Here is a 17,950-nt window from a genome sequence, read left to right on the forward strand (position 1 = left end):
CAGAATTCAACCAATAGATATGACCATAAATAATGCATGTATATTTTACAGATGTACTTCGGCTATATGCAGCGTGTTACGAGGGTGATTTGTAGCACGGTAAAAGGATGCCAAAAAATACCGTGCCAAACCTTGCGCTATGAATACGAATTTGACCGGATATTCAAACAATAGGTAGCCACAAATACGACAGAACCTTCCTACCAAAAACATTCTGTTAGCAGCTCTAAAAAAAATTTAAAGTATCGTATTTTTAAAGGTAAAACGTTTAAAGAATAATAAGCATTATTCACAGAAGAAACATTCTCGCTCGTTAACTCTATAGACATAAAACGCATGAAACTTCAAGGTAAGTTTGTACTTTGCTTAAAAGAGGAGAGTTAATTAATTCGCAACCACACTTCAGGTAACGAGCAAATTAATTAACTCAAAAGGCCTGTACACACCGGATATAGTAAATTATTTTCCGTTTCCCGCTATTTACCCGTATCGTTAAACCCTCCAGACTGAAGTATGCGGATCTGGTTACAAGTCGAGCGGCGCTTGTTCCAATAATGGCATAATGGAATAATAGACGTCAAGTACAGTCGGAATCTGAATGATATTTCAACGGTGGATATCATCGTTGGACCACGGTAGATTGTGGAATTTGAAATCCTATCGGCTTGCGGTCAGCACTTAGTTTCAACCCTCGCATCCTCCGAGTGCGAATTAACGCATTTAATATCACACAGAAATCCACGTGTACTCTTCTTTTAATAAATCTGCGATCGTTTAAAAGTGAAAAACAAGTTAAATTGTTAAGACATTTTGTTGAAAATACTTGTACGATCTAATATACTTCTATAGCATTGTACACTACCTACTTTTAACATTTATATTTACGTACGCTACTATTGCTGCACGATACCAGTTACAAAAATAAAAAGAATCCATAAAGAATATTAATTTCCATTTCTATGCCATTTAAATGCTAAAACAAATATACAAAAGCATGAATAATTGTCCCTACTTCTACCTAAAATCAAATGAAAAATTTACTTCTAAGAAAAGGAGAAATTATACAAGTAACTTACAAGATTGTATATAGGTTCACCTACAAATACATAAAATTATTGATAAGTAGCATTATTTTTAAAAAATGCAACAATTTAATGTAAGTAGCTTGATTAACTGTATAGTATTGTAATTTAAAGTTTGAAAAACTAGAAACATAGATGTAGTTTCTTTTTTGCTAATCTATTGTAGGGATTTTTTCCCAATTTCCCTAGATGTAAAAATATCTGCGTATATTTGAATATCTCATTATATGATAGATTATTTATTAATATGAATTTAAAAGAAGACATCGAAAGAAGGCCTCAACAATTCTAAATGATTTTTACTCGTAACATTTAAACCTTGATGCCAAAACTAAATTTGCAATTTCCCCACTGGGGGAAGCTAGTACCTAATACCATAACCTCTTCATAATCTTTCAAATTTTCTACAATGAGATACAGATTAAATGTTTTACTTTACAATACGTCTAAACATATTTTAACTCAAGAAACAAGAAGATATGCCGGTCACAGTAAATGGCAGAACATTAAGCATATTAAGCAGGAACAAGATATGGCCAGATCACTATTATTTAGGTCTCTACTATCAAAGATGAAAGCTGTGATAACAGGTGTGTTTTTGTATATGCAACATAAAATGATAATATAAATGATATTTTTAAATATTTAATATCAATTAAAATTGTATCATATCTGTTTGTTCAAGAAAGTGGCAATTCTGATCCAACAGTTAACCCAAGACTAGCAAATTTAATTGATCAAGCAAAGAAGGCCAATATGCCAGCGGCTACCTTAAAAACATTTTTTGATAGAATAAAAAATTCTGATAAATGTGAAAAAAATGAGATAATGATTATTCGCACTTCTTCGAAGGTTATACTTATCCTTCACATAGAAACTAGTAACATTAACTTAGTAAAACCTAGTGTCAACAATATAATAAAGAAATTTAAGTAAGTATTCTTTATATTATACCTTAATTAAGAATTCAATTAAGAATTGTACTAATTTATGCATGTAGTTCAAAGCTTGCAGATAAGACAACGTTAACAATGTTTGACTGCTCATCTTATATCACGGCTACTAAAGACTGTACCTTAGATCAAGCAGAGGAAGATGCAATAGAAGCTGATGCACAAAATGTGGAGGAAGTAAAACTTGACGATATGAAATGTTTTCAGGTACACAAATTTAATTCTTGCAATGTTTTAATTATTTCAATGCTCTAAGTCGTAAATTTCAATTTTGTTGCAGTTTCAAAGTGAATTCCTTTTTCCCGATAAAGTCATTAGTCGATTAATAAATCTGGGCTATGATATAGTTTCAACAGAAAATAAATGCATACCTAATTGTACTATTGAACTTCGTGAAGAGCAATTAACAGATATAGACAAATTAAAACAGAAACTTTTAGATATAAAAGAAATTAAAAAAATTGAGGACAACATTGCACATTAATTTTTTAATGTCTCTTTGTAAATATCTGTAAAAATATCTACCATAATGAAAAACACAATAAATGTATTGAAAACATATATTTCATGTCTTCTCATTCAATAGAAAACAAGAAGAACAAAATTCTGTACATTCTCAGACTCCATTCTTTAATAATAAATATTATTGTAAAATCAGTTATGTATAAGTTGAACTTATGTTACATAACGTTAAGAATAGAATTAATTCCTATTTACTATTTCACTGTACATCAGCGCCATATCCCTTTATTTCATTTATATTAGAGCCTGGAAAATTTTTTATAGAGTTCCTATTAAAGAGCGATATTAATAATCTTTTCGACATTTTGGCTCTATGATTCCAGGGACTAGAATTTCTGTGATCAAAAGATTTTGAAGATACATGTCTATTATTAGCTTCGATATTGGTTTCCTTTACAGAGTTTTCTGTAAATTCTCCACTATGCGTGAAATTATCATTTACAGATTCATTTTCTAGTTTTTTATGTTTCTTTCGTTTCGATTCCTTTACTTCAATTTCGTCCACATCGTTCGTATTTTCCTTATCAGAAATTTCTTTCTCGTCTATTATACTGACCTCGTTACTAACATCATTTGTATCATCATCTTTTTTCGATTTCTTCTTCTTCTTCTTCACTTTCACAGTTTCTCCTTCTATCCTTTCTTTTTCCAGGTTTTCTTTTCGATTAACTTCCGTTTCAATTTCAGAAGTAACGTTATCGCTTTTTTCTAAATTTGACTCAATATCTTTCTCCTTGTTCTTCTTTTTACTTTTCTTACTCCGTTTAGAAATATCTATTTGATCTTCTCGAATTTCACACTCCTCTTTCTCTAGTGTTGCATTTGTTTCAAAAGCTATCTCTTTCTCCATGATTTCCTTCACATCATCTTTATCTTCATTAAGAACTACTTCTATTTTATCTTTATGTTTCTTCTTCTTTTTCTTTTTAATTGGAATATCATTTTCAATTGCACACTCAACTTGCGCATTATTCTCTTCAGATGTGTCGCGTTTAATTTCTATTACGTCTTCATACACTTTATCGTCCTCGGGTATTTCCACTATCGTCTCTAAATTCGATCGACGAGTACCTTTCTTCTTTTTGGACTTTCTACTTTTACTTTCATTAATTTCATTGTCGTTTACTTCTTCGGGCGTTTCTGCGACATCCAAGGCTTCGTTAACAAAACCAGACGCCGCTGGATTACTGACGATATCGTTATGCTTCTTCTTCTTTTTAGATTTCTTATTTTCTACCTCGAATTTGTCCAATGTAGTCCTGCCTTTCTTCTTTTTCATAGGATCAGTGCTATATTCCACGTGATCATTGAATGTTACTCTTCTCTTACAATCTACCTCGTCGCTTAAATCTAGAGCTGAATTCGCCACACCAAATTCTACTCTAGATACTTCGAACTCTTTTCCATCGCAAACTTCCTCGGTTTGACAATCTAAATTTAGAGCAGCATTCACAATACCATTTTGGCAACTATTCTCAGTTGTAATCTCTTCTTTAATCTTTTTAGCTTTGTTACTTAAGCTCGATTCCTCGTCGTCAAATGATTTCCTTTTTTTCGACGATCTATATTCTTTATCTAAATTTGGTACATTTTCAGGACTATCCAACTGAACACAAGGATTTTCAAACGCATAACTACAAGTATTTTTGGATTCTTTGCTTTCAGTGTCATCGTAAGATGATGTAAAACCAAATCCAGTATATTCAGTCTCACTTTCTGAATTATTCTTCTCCCGCTTTTTACCTTTGGACAAGTCTAGACCCTTTTTCATGAAATATTCAACCATATTACCACCATTTATAGCCATAACACCACCCCTATTATCTTGAGAACCAACCAATTCGACATTTGCCTCTTGGATCTCCTTCTTACCTAAGTTCAATTCTTTCTGACCAAATATATTTGCTAAATCTTTCGAACTATATTTATTTACGTCTTTCCCTCGTGTAAATTTTTGATAGCTAATAATAGTAAAGAGAATTTGTAAAGAGTATGAAAAGAAAGCGACGCGAGCTTCCCAAACAATTTGATATGTTACATATATTAGAACTTACTGAACACGGGCACGACTTTGCTTGGATTTTAATTCCAATGATTTCCCGCTCAATACACCTTTATTACCCTCCGTTCGAACTACGTTATGACTTTCATCATGTTGTAGCTGTTGCAAAAAATCATTAAAGCTATCTTGGTGTTCCGTCCACGCTTTATCTAAATCATCTTTTTTAAAACCAATACCTATGAAAAACAAATAAACATAATTACTATATGATTACTTCAAACTTTAAACAAACAACCAGACCGATACGTACAATTGTCAGTTATATACATTTACCTGACTTGTCATCTTTAAGTGACACGCGTACGTGCTCCGTCATACCCTGTTCATTAGCACCGAGCCCTTTACCTTTCGTCCAGCCCATCTTTTCCAACATCTTCTGCCCAAATTTGTTCGAATCTACAAAAGGTATATAAAGCTCACTAAAATGCACTAAAACTCGCAGACTTACGACTAAATAAATCGTACAAATTCAGATATACGTATACGAACCATCGCTCCATTGTTTTCCACGAGGGTTCAGTGTCCATCTCTGTTTACGACGTGGTTCTGCTAGCATAGACATCTTACTCGAAATTTTAATCAACTTACTAATGAAAGATATGTACGTAACATCTGATAATGTGTAGTACACGCTTCGACTTCCGGTTGTTAGAAGCACAACCGACGAAAATTTGCATTAATCGCCGTCGCATTGAGTTTCACGAAAGGTTAAGTAAGCATCGCGCCGGGTACACGACACTAGCGCAGTGCGCACTGATTGCTGTTTCGTTGGCGCGTTTTCGTTCAAACGCGTTTCTAATGATCGATACAAGTTCATACCCTAAACACTATATTTCTAACATTTTTTTCATACCTTATACTCATTTAAATATTAATCGAATGAAAACTTCAAATTTTGACCCAATTACTTTACTTGGCGTTCTCAAAATTAATTTTTTTAGTACAAATATTAGTCTCTCCTGAATGAAACTACTTATCTAATTATAGTTTTGATCTTTTTGATAGGAATTTTTTACGAATACATTATGAAAAACATCTGGAGATGTAATTATTTTAATTTTGCAATGTTTACTGAAATCAATCTAAATACAAGGAAGGTAAGAGGTCAAGGTTGAACATACTTATTCGAGCATGTACTTTTCCTATTATTTTCCTATTAATAGAATTACAAATCAGTTGTATCTAACAAACGTAATTGACCCTGATGCACCAAGGAAACACTGCATTGCTATTAATGCGTATGAGATTATATCTCATGGTACGAGTTTGAAAGATTGAAAACAAATATGTATATGTATATATTTTTCCAAAGAAGAGAAAAACATTTGTGAACACTTTTAAATCATCGTTCGGAAAATATGTCAGGAAAAAGATGATAGAAATGAATTAACATCTGGTTAAAAATAGTGTTGTTTTGCGATTGTTTCGAAGAAAAGCGTTAATAAACAACCAATCGTCAAACAGATATTGGATGCGTGTACATATCTCAAAGGGCAATTTTTTCACTTATTCGCGAATGGGAAATAATCTTAATTACCAAGTAAATACTTTAATAACAATTTAGACTTTGGAAGAGTAAATGATTGGAACGATGACTACTACTACAGATAAATGGTATCTTCTGGATACTTTATTTACAATTTGTTATTAGAACAAACAGAAAGTTATGGAAGATCCAAGTCCAGAAGTAGATTTTTGTATGCAATAAAGAGGCCTCCACTTAAAAATAGTCAACAATAATAAAAGAAAGCTTTTATAATAATCTAAATGGTAAAAATTACGGAATTGCAATAAAAATATGCATCTACGATGCATACGACTCGTGGCCCTCGACTAATTCCCGCTTATCACGCGTAAAAAGTTCTCCTATCATCTCAATCAAGTCGAAGTGGGGAAAAACTATTACTTCCCCCTTTAATCGTTTATCGGTTTTCCGAATCACGGTTTAAAACGGATTTCGGTTTCGAATAAAGATGATACGGAGCACGCTAGTTATCTTGTCCATGGTTGAACCATCATTATCGGAGCACTGAGAGACGGATGCTGATAAGAGCAACCAACCGCTGGGTAAGTAAATTCTCGTCAACTTTCCACTTGTTAGTCTTACTCGTGCTTCCGTTTCGAAGGCCTGCTCCGTCGTCTGCTCGCCCATTTTACACGGTACAACTTCATTTCGTTCTATTCAGGCATTGATCTGGACGAAGGGAATTACTTGCACGGTGTAATTAGACGGTCTGAGAATTGGGTTCAATTTATCATCGAAACGTCCCTCTCTTCAGCTTACTCTGGTGACATCCTTATTGTTTCTACTGGTGAACTGGTTGGAACGTTTCGAATATTATGCTTAAATTTTGTCTCGCAACGTGGGAACGACCGTACTTGTCATGATTGATGCTGACGGTAGTTCTTTTTTAATTCGAAACGAGTGCTTCTTCTTTTGTCGTGGATGAACGTTGGACAACGAAGTGGTCTGTTAGGGAGTGAAGTATTTCTTGGAACAATTGGGTTCTGGATTTGTGTCCTGCTCGATGGTTTTATTAAGTTATCCATAGCACTTTTGACATAGATTGCTCTTTTATTTTTTTATAAATATAAATAAATTGAGTTCTGACTGAAATAATTATTTTTTTATTAATGATCGATGAAACTTCTATTAGAAGCTTAGAGTAAATTCTATTCTTAGCATCGAAATTTACTATGATTATAACGACACGAGAATTTCATAAACACGTGTTATTAAATATATATAGGATGGGAATTTAGAAACAGATGTTTATTAGCTGTATATCCAAATGTTAACGATCGATAATTCTGCACGCTTGACTGTTTACGCGACTACACGCGACGTGCTGCATTCTTGAAACATACTAATATCGCGCTGAAAAAATAGCTTTTATAACAACATCGTAAATAAACTGCTGGACTGAAACTTATTCACGTTCAGAAAACAATTATTCTCGGCGAATGAAATATTCATTAGCAAGTGACCTGCCATATTTTTAACAATTTCGCGGGCAAAACGGCACTTGTATACATAAATCGAGCACACCGCATCGACGGCCGTATGCTATCAGCACGAATACACAGGTGACAAACGAGTTTCGCCATTTCTTCTTTCAAGCTCCGCTCCGCCGCGGTGGAGGAGAAACATGTTTGGCCGCATAAAAAAATGCACACTTTTATTTTCCTCCGTCCACGATTAACCGACCGACAGTGTCTACTTTCAGTTGAATCGCGAAACATCTCGGCGGCTCGCGAATAAGCGGAACGGAAAGAAATGGATGCGATCAAACCTGGATGGTTCAGCGAAATCAACGATCTCTGGCCAGGTGTATCGCTGTCCCTCGAGGTGATCAAGATACTTCATCGCGAACGATCGCAGTATCAAGACGTGATGGTCCTTGACACGTAAATATTGCCATTTCTACTATACGTGTGCGTATATTCGCCGGGTGCGCGACGAATCGGTTTTAAGTTCGACCGAGAGGATATGTCGATAGATGGTTAGTTTGGATTCGCGAAGAAATCGAGTTTTGACACTTCGCGATTTAACACCGCGTACCTTTTTTTTTATGAATCTGGTATCTTCTACCGTGGAACTGTTACTATTCTTAGCCTCGCCGTTGCACAATTCATTTTTAGAATTATATCGTGTATTCTTTCGAAATGTATAAAATATCTAATCTTCCGTTTGTACAAAATATGTACATATTTCCTTGACAGCAAGGGATTGCGGTAACAGAGCGTTCGTTATCTCTGTTTTTCGTGCAAGGTAGTATTTTTTTTCAAGTGCCTAAAAGAAAACGTATGAAATCTATTAATACAGAGAAGAAAGAAAGAAAGAAAATATAGAACGGAAATGAAATGAAACCAGCGAGTTATCTGTCATTGTCTGAAGGCGAACTTGTTTTAATTATACACGCACAGGAAATCACATGGAAGGGCCCTAATTTTAGATGGTATCATACAATGCACGGAGAGAGACGAATTTTCGTACCAGGAGATGATTGCTTTCCTGCCACTGTGCAGCCATTCGAACCCGAGAACAGTAAGAGACTTCGTATAAATACGCCGCAGTTCTAGAAAACAAATAGTTAAAAGAGAACCACCGATTATCAAGAATAATTTTACTTTTTCGTAGGTTTTGATAGTCGGAGGTGGAGATGGGGGAGTCACTCGTGAAGTCGCGAAACATCCCCAAGTGGAACGAATCGTGCAAGTCGAAATCGATCCAAAAGTATTGGAGGTTTCGAAAAAATATTTACCTACTATGGGAGTAGGTTTGGAGCATCCTAAAGTTACCCTTAACGTGGGCGACGGTTTCGAGTTCTTGAAGCAACACAGGGGAGAATTCGACGTTATAATCACGGATAGCAGTGATCCTATCGGTAAGTAGATATTTTTTAATTAACTGTAAAAATACAATTAATAATAATTGGATCTCGAAACATCTAATGATTAACCATATACATTTCATTGATTCGACTCGAGCAATATTAATACATTGCTGGTCGTTACCATATTAATAATACATACGTTATTTCTTTATGTATTACGATTAAATTTAGATAACGTCAGCGGCTACTAAATTTTGAATTTAAAAGACGTACCAATGCGTCATCGGCCAGCAAGGTTTTAATAAATGCAGAAAACTTATGAACTGCGCAAAAAGAGAACCATTCTTAAATTGCAGGTCCAGCCGAGTGTCTGTTCCAGGAATCGTACTTCAGTTTAATGAAGAGCGCATTGAAACGCGATGGGATCGTTTGCAGCCAAGCGGGCACAGCGTGGCTAAATCTCGATCACGTAGCACGAACTCTGCAACATTGTAAATCCATATTTCCGGTTGCATCGTACGGAGTTGTTTCCGTGCCGACGTATCCCACGGGACAAATCGGCTTCGTGCTCGGAAGTTTGAGTCCTGTGAGCACACACAACTCGCTATTTCTCCACTCTCGACGAGATTAATATTTACGCTCGCGAATGTCCGTGAACAAATTCTGGATGAGAAACTAATCGATCGAAACGACATTTTCAGGAAACGAATTTCAAAGAGCCGCGGAAGATTTTCAGCGACAAGGAACTCGATGAAATGAACATGAAGTACTACAGCGACGAGGTACACAGAGCTGCGTTCGTTCTACCAAGGTTCATAACGAAAACGTTGAACGAGGCGCTCGATAAACACTAGTCATTCAAATATTCTGACCGATTAATTTAAAATCTTTTCTTGAATCGAAACTTTTAATATGCACGAGAATCGATAGCTCGATTACCACGACGTGGTACTTTCGTACTTTTTAAAAAATTGATCCTGGACGCCTTGTACACTTCATACAATGCTTGTACGTACATATATAAAAGACATGCACCCACGACATACAACACTCCATAAATACAATAAGGAAATGTTAGAAATTCTTTATTATTTGAATTTAATTAACGCTAATATCTATATCCATTGTAATATAATAATAATAATAATAATAATAATAATAATAATAATAATAATAATAATAATAGTGATAATAAAATAATATTCACATCGTAATAATCATCCCCACTGTACGTAGTAGACTGTAATTTAATAATAAGAATAAAGCAATAATATAATATAATATAATATTACAACTTGTAACACTCCACGATGAGACATAACCGATTGTACTAAAAATAACGATTAAAAATATCTTGTATATAAATCTGAATTGTCAAAACAATGACTCAAAGTGTTAAAACTTGTAAAAATTCTTTCTCTCGTTGCACTTTCTTTCCCTTTCTTTAATATGCATTAGCAACATATATATTTAATATATAATATATGTATAATCTATGGTATAATGGTCTCGTATGGTTTCATTCGTTTATATTTATACATATATTTTCCTTTATATATATGTATATATGCATACATATATCATGGCACACACCTATAAGTATATAAAATAAAAATACAATTGGCGATTCATTCTAAAAATATATATGTTTATATAACGCTAAATGCAATGATGTATATATTTATGTATTTATGCGAGTCCCTTTGGAAGAGCTTGTCAGTAAAAAAATCTGTCTCCTCGCTCTCTTCTTCTTTTTTTTTTTTGGAAAACGACTTTTTTTCGTACAAAGGGACTCCTCGTTTTTTGCTTATTTTTTTGCACCTTTTCTTATACCGTTTCATAGTTACACTATCGAACATTGATAAAGCATCTGGACTTTTTGGTAAACATTCGAGAATTCTACGAATTCGCTACGAGCATATGAAAAAGCGGCAGCTCATTAGACTCAGGCACTTTTCTTTCCGTTTTATCGATTTCCCGTCAAGAATTTCACGCGAAATATTTAACTACTTATTTACAAACTCTTCGTCCATCCTCGAAAGACTAACGATAATTGCACTAATCGATCACTTGGCACAGGTCTGTCCAACCATCGACCTTCCAATCAATTTTCAGTCCACTTTCATTTTTCCACGACTTGCCTACGTTTTCTTTTTTCTTTCGAGAAAAAGAATTTCAAACACTTTCGTGTCCTCTGTGCTTACACCTTTTTAATTCGATTTCTAAAAATTTACTATACCTCCTATTTAACTCTAGACTATAACGTTTCGTTTCCATAGTAAAAATGCTACGTTAGTAAATACGTACTTAATGATTCGTGCATTAAACGTTTAAAAATGCCTAAAGTATATAAAATTGTAAAATGGATTCTAGTATGTAAAATAATCTCTTTTAAATATTCAAAAATCAAGACAACCTCTTTACAATCGATCGTCTTGCTAATATTCGAATAGCGTTCTATAATATTTAGTATAATTTTCGTATAAAAGGGAATAATAATAATTCGAGTAATCGAGTTACAACATTTAGGTACCTAAGTTCTGTGATCCAGGCTTAAAGTTATGTACATGTGCGGATACTTTCTATTAATAATTCTTACGAGACTTCTGCACGCTTATTAATAAAATTTCTATAATATACTAGCTTCAATTAGTGTTTGCAAAACCACTTTAAATTTCGCATAATTTTGCAATTAACTCTCATCAATTTTACTTTCTACAATCGGAAAAGCTCGACTTTTGCAATAATAAAAATAAATTGCCTACTCTATACGTAAAACCGTTTCACGTTAGAAATATTTTAACTTGCAATTTTTTCCATATCTCAAATATTATTTCATTTGAAAAAAACTTTGCCCCTACAGCTGCCTAGTCGAAATATGTAACGTAGAGATAAATAATCCTACTGAAAGGAGTAATGCAAGCAGATATCGTCAAAATAATTATACCGCGAAAATCTACACCAATGTAGTATTTATATTAGTAATTAATATTGCGAGAATCTACACTAGTGAAGTATTTCTCGGTGGTGCGATCGGTCAAGGTGTCGAAGGAAGTATGCGATCAAAGAATTGACATACCTAATAGCATTTACTAGAAACTATTTAGACCATAAAATGCCTAACTCCATACCAATCACATCTTCGATCGTCTACGAGATATTCCTGTGTCTCCAGTCACAAGGAAAAGATTTAGTTGGACAGCCCTGACTCGAAAAGTCCGACGATTGAACCGTCCCGTCGAAATTATCGGAAACGAGCCACCGCGAATGAATGGTGAAATGAGGCAAACAGAACGTAATCTAGATAAAGTAACGAACGAGTTCAAGCAACGAACAGAGCTTCCAGAATGAACAAAAGGGCACACTTAAGCATTAATGTTAATCCCGAGAGAGGGAGAGAGATAGAGAGAGAGAGAGAAAGAACAAAAAGCCGGAAAGTGGTTAAGGGGAAACGGGCGTGGACACCGTGGGACCAGGCCGCACGTTGTCTGAAAGTTAATAAAATCAAATGATATGTTGCTTCTCTTGTTAATCCGTGGTATTAAACTTAAAATTACCATAAATTAGATCTAAATTAAATCAGGTTTACGGCTATTACTCGATTGTCGAAAGCCAAAGAATAAAAGAATGGAAAGGAGGAAAGGAAACGGTCCTCCTCGCGGGGTTGCGTACCATAAAGCCGAGTTACCACGTGCAAAGATTACGCGCCATTTTCTTGTATAAGGCAGGTTTGTGCGCTCTAAATTTAAGGAGTTTTTCCGCCCTCGTGCCATGGAGCGGGTAGCCCTCTACTATCGCTAAAAAAAAAAGAGATTGTCTAGAATTCGATCATCTTTGTCTCTTACAATAGCGAGGGCGTGCGATAAGGAATTAAACGATGTTAGGGACTCCTCTTGTGCACCGACGAGTCAACGAAATCACGGACGGGCATACTTTTTTGGGTACCGGTTGATCGAAGTTTTCAACGTGAACCGATGCCATTATGCTTGCATACTCCTGGGCGTCGATAAACTCTGCATGCGTAAAACTGACTTCATAATGAACGTATCCCTCGATTTACACGCTATATTGGATTCTCGCGTCTCTTTCTTTTTTCCATAATTCAGAATTATGTCGGTTGGAAAGATTGTAGTGTACAAAATAATGCCAGTAGAATTATGATATACGAAAGTAGATATTATACAAGTGAAAAAGGCCCGTGTAAATCGAGGGACAAGCATATGTTGTTTTTAAATATAAATATAAGTTCCAAAAAGTGCGGATTTCAAGTGTAAAATCATCTCTGCTCACCCAAATTGTTCTTCAACTGTAAATACAAACATTTCGATAAATTCCTCGAGTATATCCTGGAAAAAGTATTTCAAAATGCCAAAAATGAATATTCTATCAAAACACACGGAAGATTGTCCGTACAAAATGGTATAAACGTAGTGCGCATCCATTGTTTTCCTTAATATCGTTTATATTAAATTGACGTGAATAAGTTCGCGGAGATTGTGGACGGTTATTGTCCAATGTTCGTTCCTATGAAGGCAAATTTCGAAAGCACATTGACTCTATCTAAGAACACTTCTTCTATTATTTTATCGCGGAAGATTATCATGCGAAGACATGCAAATGCATTTTTCATATATCAGTGACAAATTGTTCGTGAATACAATTGTATCGTTTCAATTGACCTGGTGAATTTATCGTAATCGTACGCTTGTATTCGACAAGATTAAATATAATAAATTTATATTTTACTTAACCCCTTGGCAATAATAAAGTAAATTGTTTTAATTATCCGTTCGTATTTCTACTCGCTATGTGCATGGCCACGCTCTGTTACTTAAGTATTTCTACAAATAAAGACTTATTTTTGATGCTACTCTTGATATATCTTGCCGTGATATTCTTGATATTCATGCAACTCCCTTTAATTACTCTACGTTGTTATTTATATCCAAAAATAAGTCTAAAGAAACAAAAATATATGATTTACTTGATACGCGTATAAGTTTCATTATAAGAACTATCCATTATTCAGCTCGTTATTATTTCTTATCTCTTATGTTCTACTATTTGAAAATAAGATATTTATTAACCATTCTATTAAGCTTCTAATTTGTGGCTGCATTTATTCTGGAACGATCTCTATCATAATATTCAATTGAAAAATATACTTTCGTCTAAAAAAGTATAAAAATTACTATACGATCTGTTCAACTGCTATTTCGTCTGATTTATTTTTCGTAATTTCGAGCAGCAATAAAAAATGTCATTATTCCAACAATATTTCGTATCTTAGTTTGTTGCCAAAGTGTTAAGCATTACTTGTCCACAAATAAATACACTTGGTGTCGTCAGAAATTTGTTGTAACCTTAATCCTACAAGTATTATACCAATGACAAGCTGCTATGAAAGCTATGATACCTGTTCCACCACCAGGAACATCCATCTTTAATGTACTATAATATATACTCGTGAAATCGGTGAGGTATGCCCTGCTCTATGTAATTACCATAGAAATTCCTTTTGTCCACAACTTTTTTACTTCTCCTCGAACCGGAAGGTCTTCGTGTTAGACTCCTGCCTGCTGGACATGGTCATAGTGACGGTCTTTTTCTCGGTGACTTTGTGCGTCATCGACTGCTTCATCATACGTTCCTCCAGGGTGTCACCCTCGATTGTCTTTTGCTCGTAGGATCGTTCGTCGTTGGAGTATTGATCTTGGAACTTCTCGAAAGAGTGTTGCTGCTGCTGCTCCTGGAAGGCCTTGCGCGTTGGAGACGCTGGAGAGTAAGTCAGAGTACGGACAGGCGGATACGGACCATCCAACTGCTTCTTTTCGATAGTACTGTAACTCTCTTGATTGATCTTCCTTTCGATCGAACTGTACTGACCAGGCAAACTATCGATAAGTTTCTTGTCGGAAATAACGTACGGACTATCCGAACCGTATCGTCTATCGTACTGGTTCTCGTTGTACTTCTTCTCAACCGATCCGTAGTGACCCTCCATAGCGGATCGGTACTGGCTGTCCTTCATTTTTCTCTCCAAAGTGCTCTGCGTAGAGTGAACCTTCTCCGGGCTGACTAAGCTCTGACTGTCAGCAGCGAGCTGGCTGATGTTGTGCGTTGCGGATTGCAATTGGTCCAAACTGTGGTTCATGTGCGATTGAGAATCGTAAGCTCTGGTCTCGTATCTGGTGGTGTAACCCTCGTAGCCGCTCTGCTCGGCTTCGGTGTCGGTGTCAGCCAAGTCTGGGCGGTTCTTGTATTTCGCCTGTCGAATGGCGGTCAGTCTTCCCCTAGCTTCCTCTAGTTCTCTTTCGATGCGCAGAACTTCCGATCTAGCATTTATCTCCTGAGCGATTCCTCCCACCATTCTGCGGTTCAAAATCAAAGATCTGTCCTCCTCGTGTTGGATCGCCTGCTGGGCTGCTCGCACCAAATTGTCCGTGGCACGTTTCACGGCATTTCCTGCTGCTTGCAAGCGTTTCGTACTATCGCTGTCCGGATCCGCTTTCACCTTGCAAGCAACCAACAACTGCGCTGTGCTGCTGGCGACCTGTTTAGCGCTGGAAATTAACTTCTCCTCGGAGCTGACGCCTTGCACCAAAGAGTTCGCAGACTCCACGAGGCTATGTGTCGCAGCTGCGACCATCCTCGCGGCAGAGATCAGACCTTCGGACCATTGGCCGTCGTCGGAGCTGGTCAAAGGCGTTCGAGATACTTTCCCCGTTGCTATTAACTCCCTCTGAGCGGCACTGGCTGCTTTTATAAGCGCCGACGTCGCGGCTGCGATCGATTTGGCCGCTTCTAAGATCATTTCGTCGAAGTTCATGTCTTCGTTCGCTTCCTACAACGTAAAGATGGAAAATTTACAATACAACACAATCAGAAGCATTTCATCGATCGAAGTACATCATTAATCAAACTTCAATTCAATATTTGATCGCAAGATGAGACTTCCACCTTACCATACATTTCAGTCGACTTCTCCGATCGCCATAATAATATGTTTGATTCCTGGTCGATTCTTCAAAAAACAACCAAGAATATCAAACATATCTTACGGAAATCAGACTGCTTCCTAGTCTCCCGCGTCAGTGTCCCACTGCGTACGATGCTTTGAAAACATACTGAAATTTGCCTCCACCACTAGCGACAACGGTACCACTAAAGACGCTTACCTGTATGCTCCTTCTGGGTCGCAAGCTAGCAAGCTTCTTCGCAGCGGCATCGATACTAGCCGCAGCACCCAGCAGCTCGTTCTCCGCGATGACCGTGGGGTCGTCGGGGTCCACCCAGTCGGTACCCTTCAGCAATTCAGCCACAGCCACCAATTCGGTGACGCTCTGGGCGATCTTTCTGCTAATAGGTGGCAAGGTGTGCTTCGCGTCGCCGGATCTCGAGGATATTTGCAGGATTGCTTGCAACAACTCCCTGTAATTAATGGCGACATCGTGGCCGGCCTGTAGCGTCCTCTCTCTCAGTTCGTCCGTCTCCGCGCAATTGTACGCGGCTCCTTTACAAATGGTCAGCATGTCGCTGATGGCCTTCCGTCCCATATTTGCAGCGACGATTATGTCGTCCTGTTTGCAACTGTTCCCAGCAGCCACCGCTTTCGCCGTCGAGACGGTGATGCTCTTTGTGCAACGAACCAAGTCCTCCGGCGTCACGTTGGTTTTCTGCGTCTCCGGGGTGTTCAGAGTGCGGATCTCTTGGGCTATCGCCTCGATGGTCGACTCCAGGGCCCTGGTACCGCGAGTATGCTCGTCTTCGACGGCTTTTACCGTTTTCAACAGGGACGTCACGTTGGTTACCATCACCTGAAGAGGAAAAAATTAAGGAAATTACAGTTCGTCCTATTCTCGGGTCTGATTGTTTGGGTACTGTTTTTTGTGTACTCATCGTTGATGGTGAATATGAGAATTATTAATGAATCGGTCTAAAAATCACTTAAATAATGCAATTCTTAATATTCAATTGTAATATGTTACGCGTAACTTTGGATTACACGATCACGTTATATTCGTGGGTATTCGATTCTGAATTATGTGATTTTTAGAATGGGACATGTTATGGAGTTAATAGAATGGTTGTCAGTCACGTATTTCGAATAAAAATGACGGGGATATGTTCTGCTGCACAAGAACCTTGATAAAAGTGGTTAGTGGATCCTTTAACAGCATTATTAGATAACAGATGAGAGATCGTAAAGAAGATCGAACTTGTCGTTACAAAATGACATTAGAATATAAATGAAAGCACGAAGTTAATATTCCTTCTAGCAGATCTATTTCTAATACTAAATCTCTTAAATACTCGTGATATGATTAGTGACAATGTTCAGTGACCGTATGTTATATTAATTAAAATACAGCCTACAGCTTGCTGCCCCTTTAAAATGTACAATCCATTAGTTGTAATTATTGTACATTGAAAAATCATCGAAAATTTCAAAGTTTCTTCGACAAACGGCAAAATAATATATTAATCCCCAAATTAGTTGACGAAGCATCAAGCACGGTGCTATTAATCGTTAATGCACACACGTTTGCTGGTAGAGTGTACGTACCTAAAAGTTGCTTCGTTTTAAAAAAATTTCTGTTCACGGATGGATTAATGGTCTCGTGTAAAGACGTATGACGTAGTAAAAATCTGATGATTTATTTCGTTACAAAAAAAAAACGAGGGGGAGTGGGGTGAGAGAGAGAAAAAAGTATCGATAAGAAGGAAAAATGAAGTATGGTACAAAGTGTAGTAAGATCTCGACGGAAGCACGATACAAATTGTTCGCATGGCAAGAATGATGTCTAGAATACGAATGCGTATGAATTACTGAAAATGCAGCAGAAGCGCGTCCTGTTACTACTTTCGTGGTACGATTAAATTGCTGAATTGCTATGCTACTTGCGACGTTCTTTGAGTACAAAGAATTCTAAGCTACAAACGCTTCGAGAAATGTATTTAGAACTGTAGAGTGCAAATTTGCGCGCAAATTCG

At 36.6% G+C, this 17,950-nt stretch overlaps 4 protein-coding genes across 13 annotated transcripts in view; 2 read left to right on the forward strand and 2 right to left on the reverse strand.

Moving 5' to 3' along the window:
• The first annotated feature begins 1,381 nt into the window (after positions 1–1,381).
• Positions 1,382–2,519, forward strand: LOC143432576 (putative transcriptional regulatory protein Aasi_0624). The gene is made up of 4 exons (XM_076909283.1): positions 1,382–1,672; positions 1,768–2,014; positions 2,083–2,242; positions 2,316–2,519. Exons 1-4 carry the CDS (start codon positions 1,492–1,494, stop codon positions 2,517–2,519), a joined length of 792 nt encoding a protein of 263 aa, XP_076765398.1. The 5' UTR covers positions 1,382–1,491.
• A 138-nt stretch (positions 2,520–2,657) lies between these two features.
• On the reverse strand, positions 2,658–5,285 carry LOC143426000 (uncharacterized). Its single transcript, XM_076899105.1, has 4 exons — positions 5,109–5,285; positions 4,893–5,015; positions 4,612–4,795; positions 2,658–4,518 (listed from the first exon to the last, which is right to left on the reverse strand). The coding sequence occupies exons 1-4, from the start codon at positions 5,179–5,181 to the stop codon at positions 2,757–2,759; spliced, it is 2,142 nt and encodes a 713-aa protein (XP_076755220.1). The 5' UTR covers positions 5,182–5,285; the 3' UTR covers positions 2,658–2,756.
• A 1,249-nt stretch (positions 5,286–6,534) lies between these two features.
• On the forward strand, positions 6,535–9,900 carry Spds (Spermidine Synthase). 6 transcript variants are annotated; one of them, XM_076909277.1, is made up of 6 exons: positions 6,535–6,686; positions 7,847–8,027; positions 8,547–8,667; positions 8,761–9,007; positions 9,313–9,542; positions 9,658–9,900. In XM_076909277.1, the coding sequence occupies exons 2-6, from the start codon at positions 7,897–7,899 to the stop codon at positions 9,808–9,810; spliced, it is 882 nt and encodes a 293-aa protein (XP_076765392.1). In that variant the 5' UTR covers positions 6,535–6,686; positions 7,847–7,896; the 3' UTR covers positions 9,811–9,900. The 6 variants fall into 6 exon arrangements, with proteins under 6 accessions (XP_076765392.1, XP_076765394.1, XP_076765391.1 ...); XM_076909279.1 differs by having other exon boundaries at positions 6,571–6,686; positions 7,834–8,027; XM_076909276.1 differs by having other exon boundaries at positions 6,640–6,779.
• A 4,466-nt stretch (positions 9,901–14,366) lies between these two features.
• Positions 14,367–17,950, reverse strand: part of Rhea (Talin_middle and talin-RS domain-containing protein rhea) — a 39,260-nt gene continuing 35,676 nt past the window's right edge. For all 5 annotated transcript variants that reach the window (XM_076909239.1, XM_076909238.1, XM_076909237.1 and 2 more), the window contains 2 exons: positions 16,135–16,773; positions 14,367–15,800 (listed from right to left, as the gene is read on the reverse strand). In XM_076909239.1, coding sequence (XP_076765354.1) covers positions 14,490–15,800; positions 16,135–16,773 — 1,950 coding nt within the window. In that variant the 3' untranslated portion in view covers positions 14,367–14,489. The remainder of the gene's footprint in view (positions 15,801–16,134; positions 16,774–17,950) is intronic.

The sequence above is a fragment of the Xylocopa sonorina genome, chromosome 1 (assembly GCF_050948175.1).
Source record: "Xylocopa sonorina isolate GNS202 chromosome 1, iyXylSono1_principal, whole genome shotgun sequence".
NCBI classification, from domain to species: Eukaryota; Metazoa; Arthropoda; class Insecta; order Hymenoptera; family Apidae; genus Xylocopa; species Xylocopa sonorina.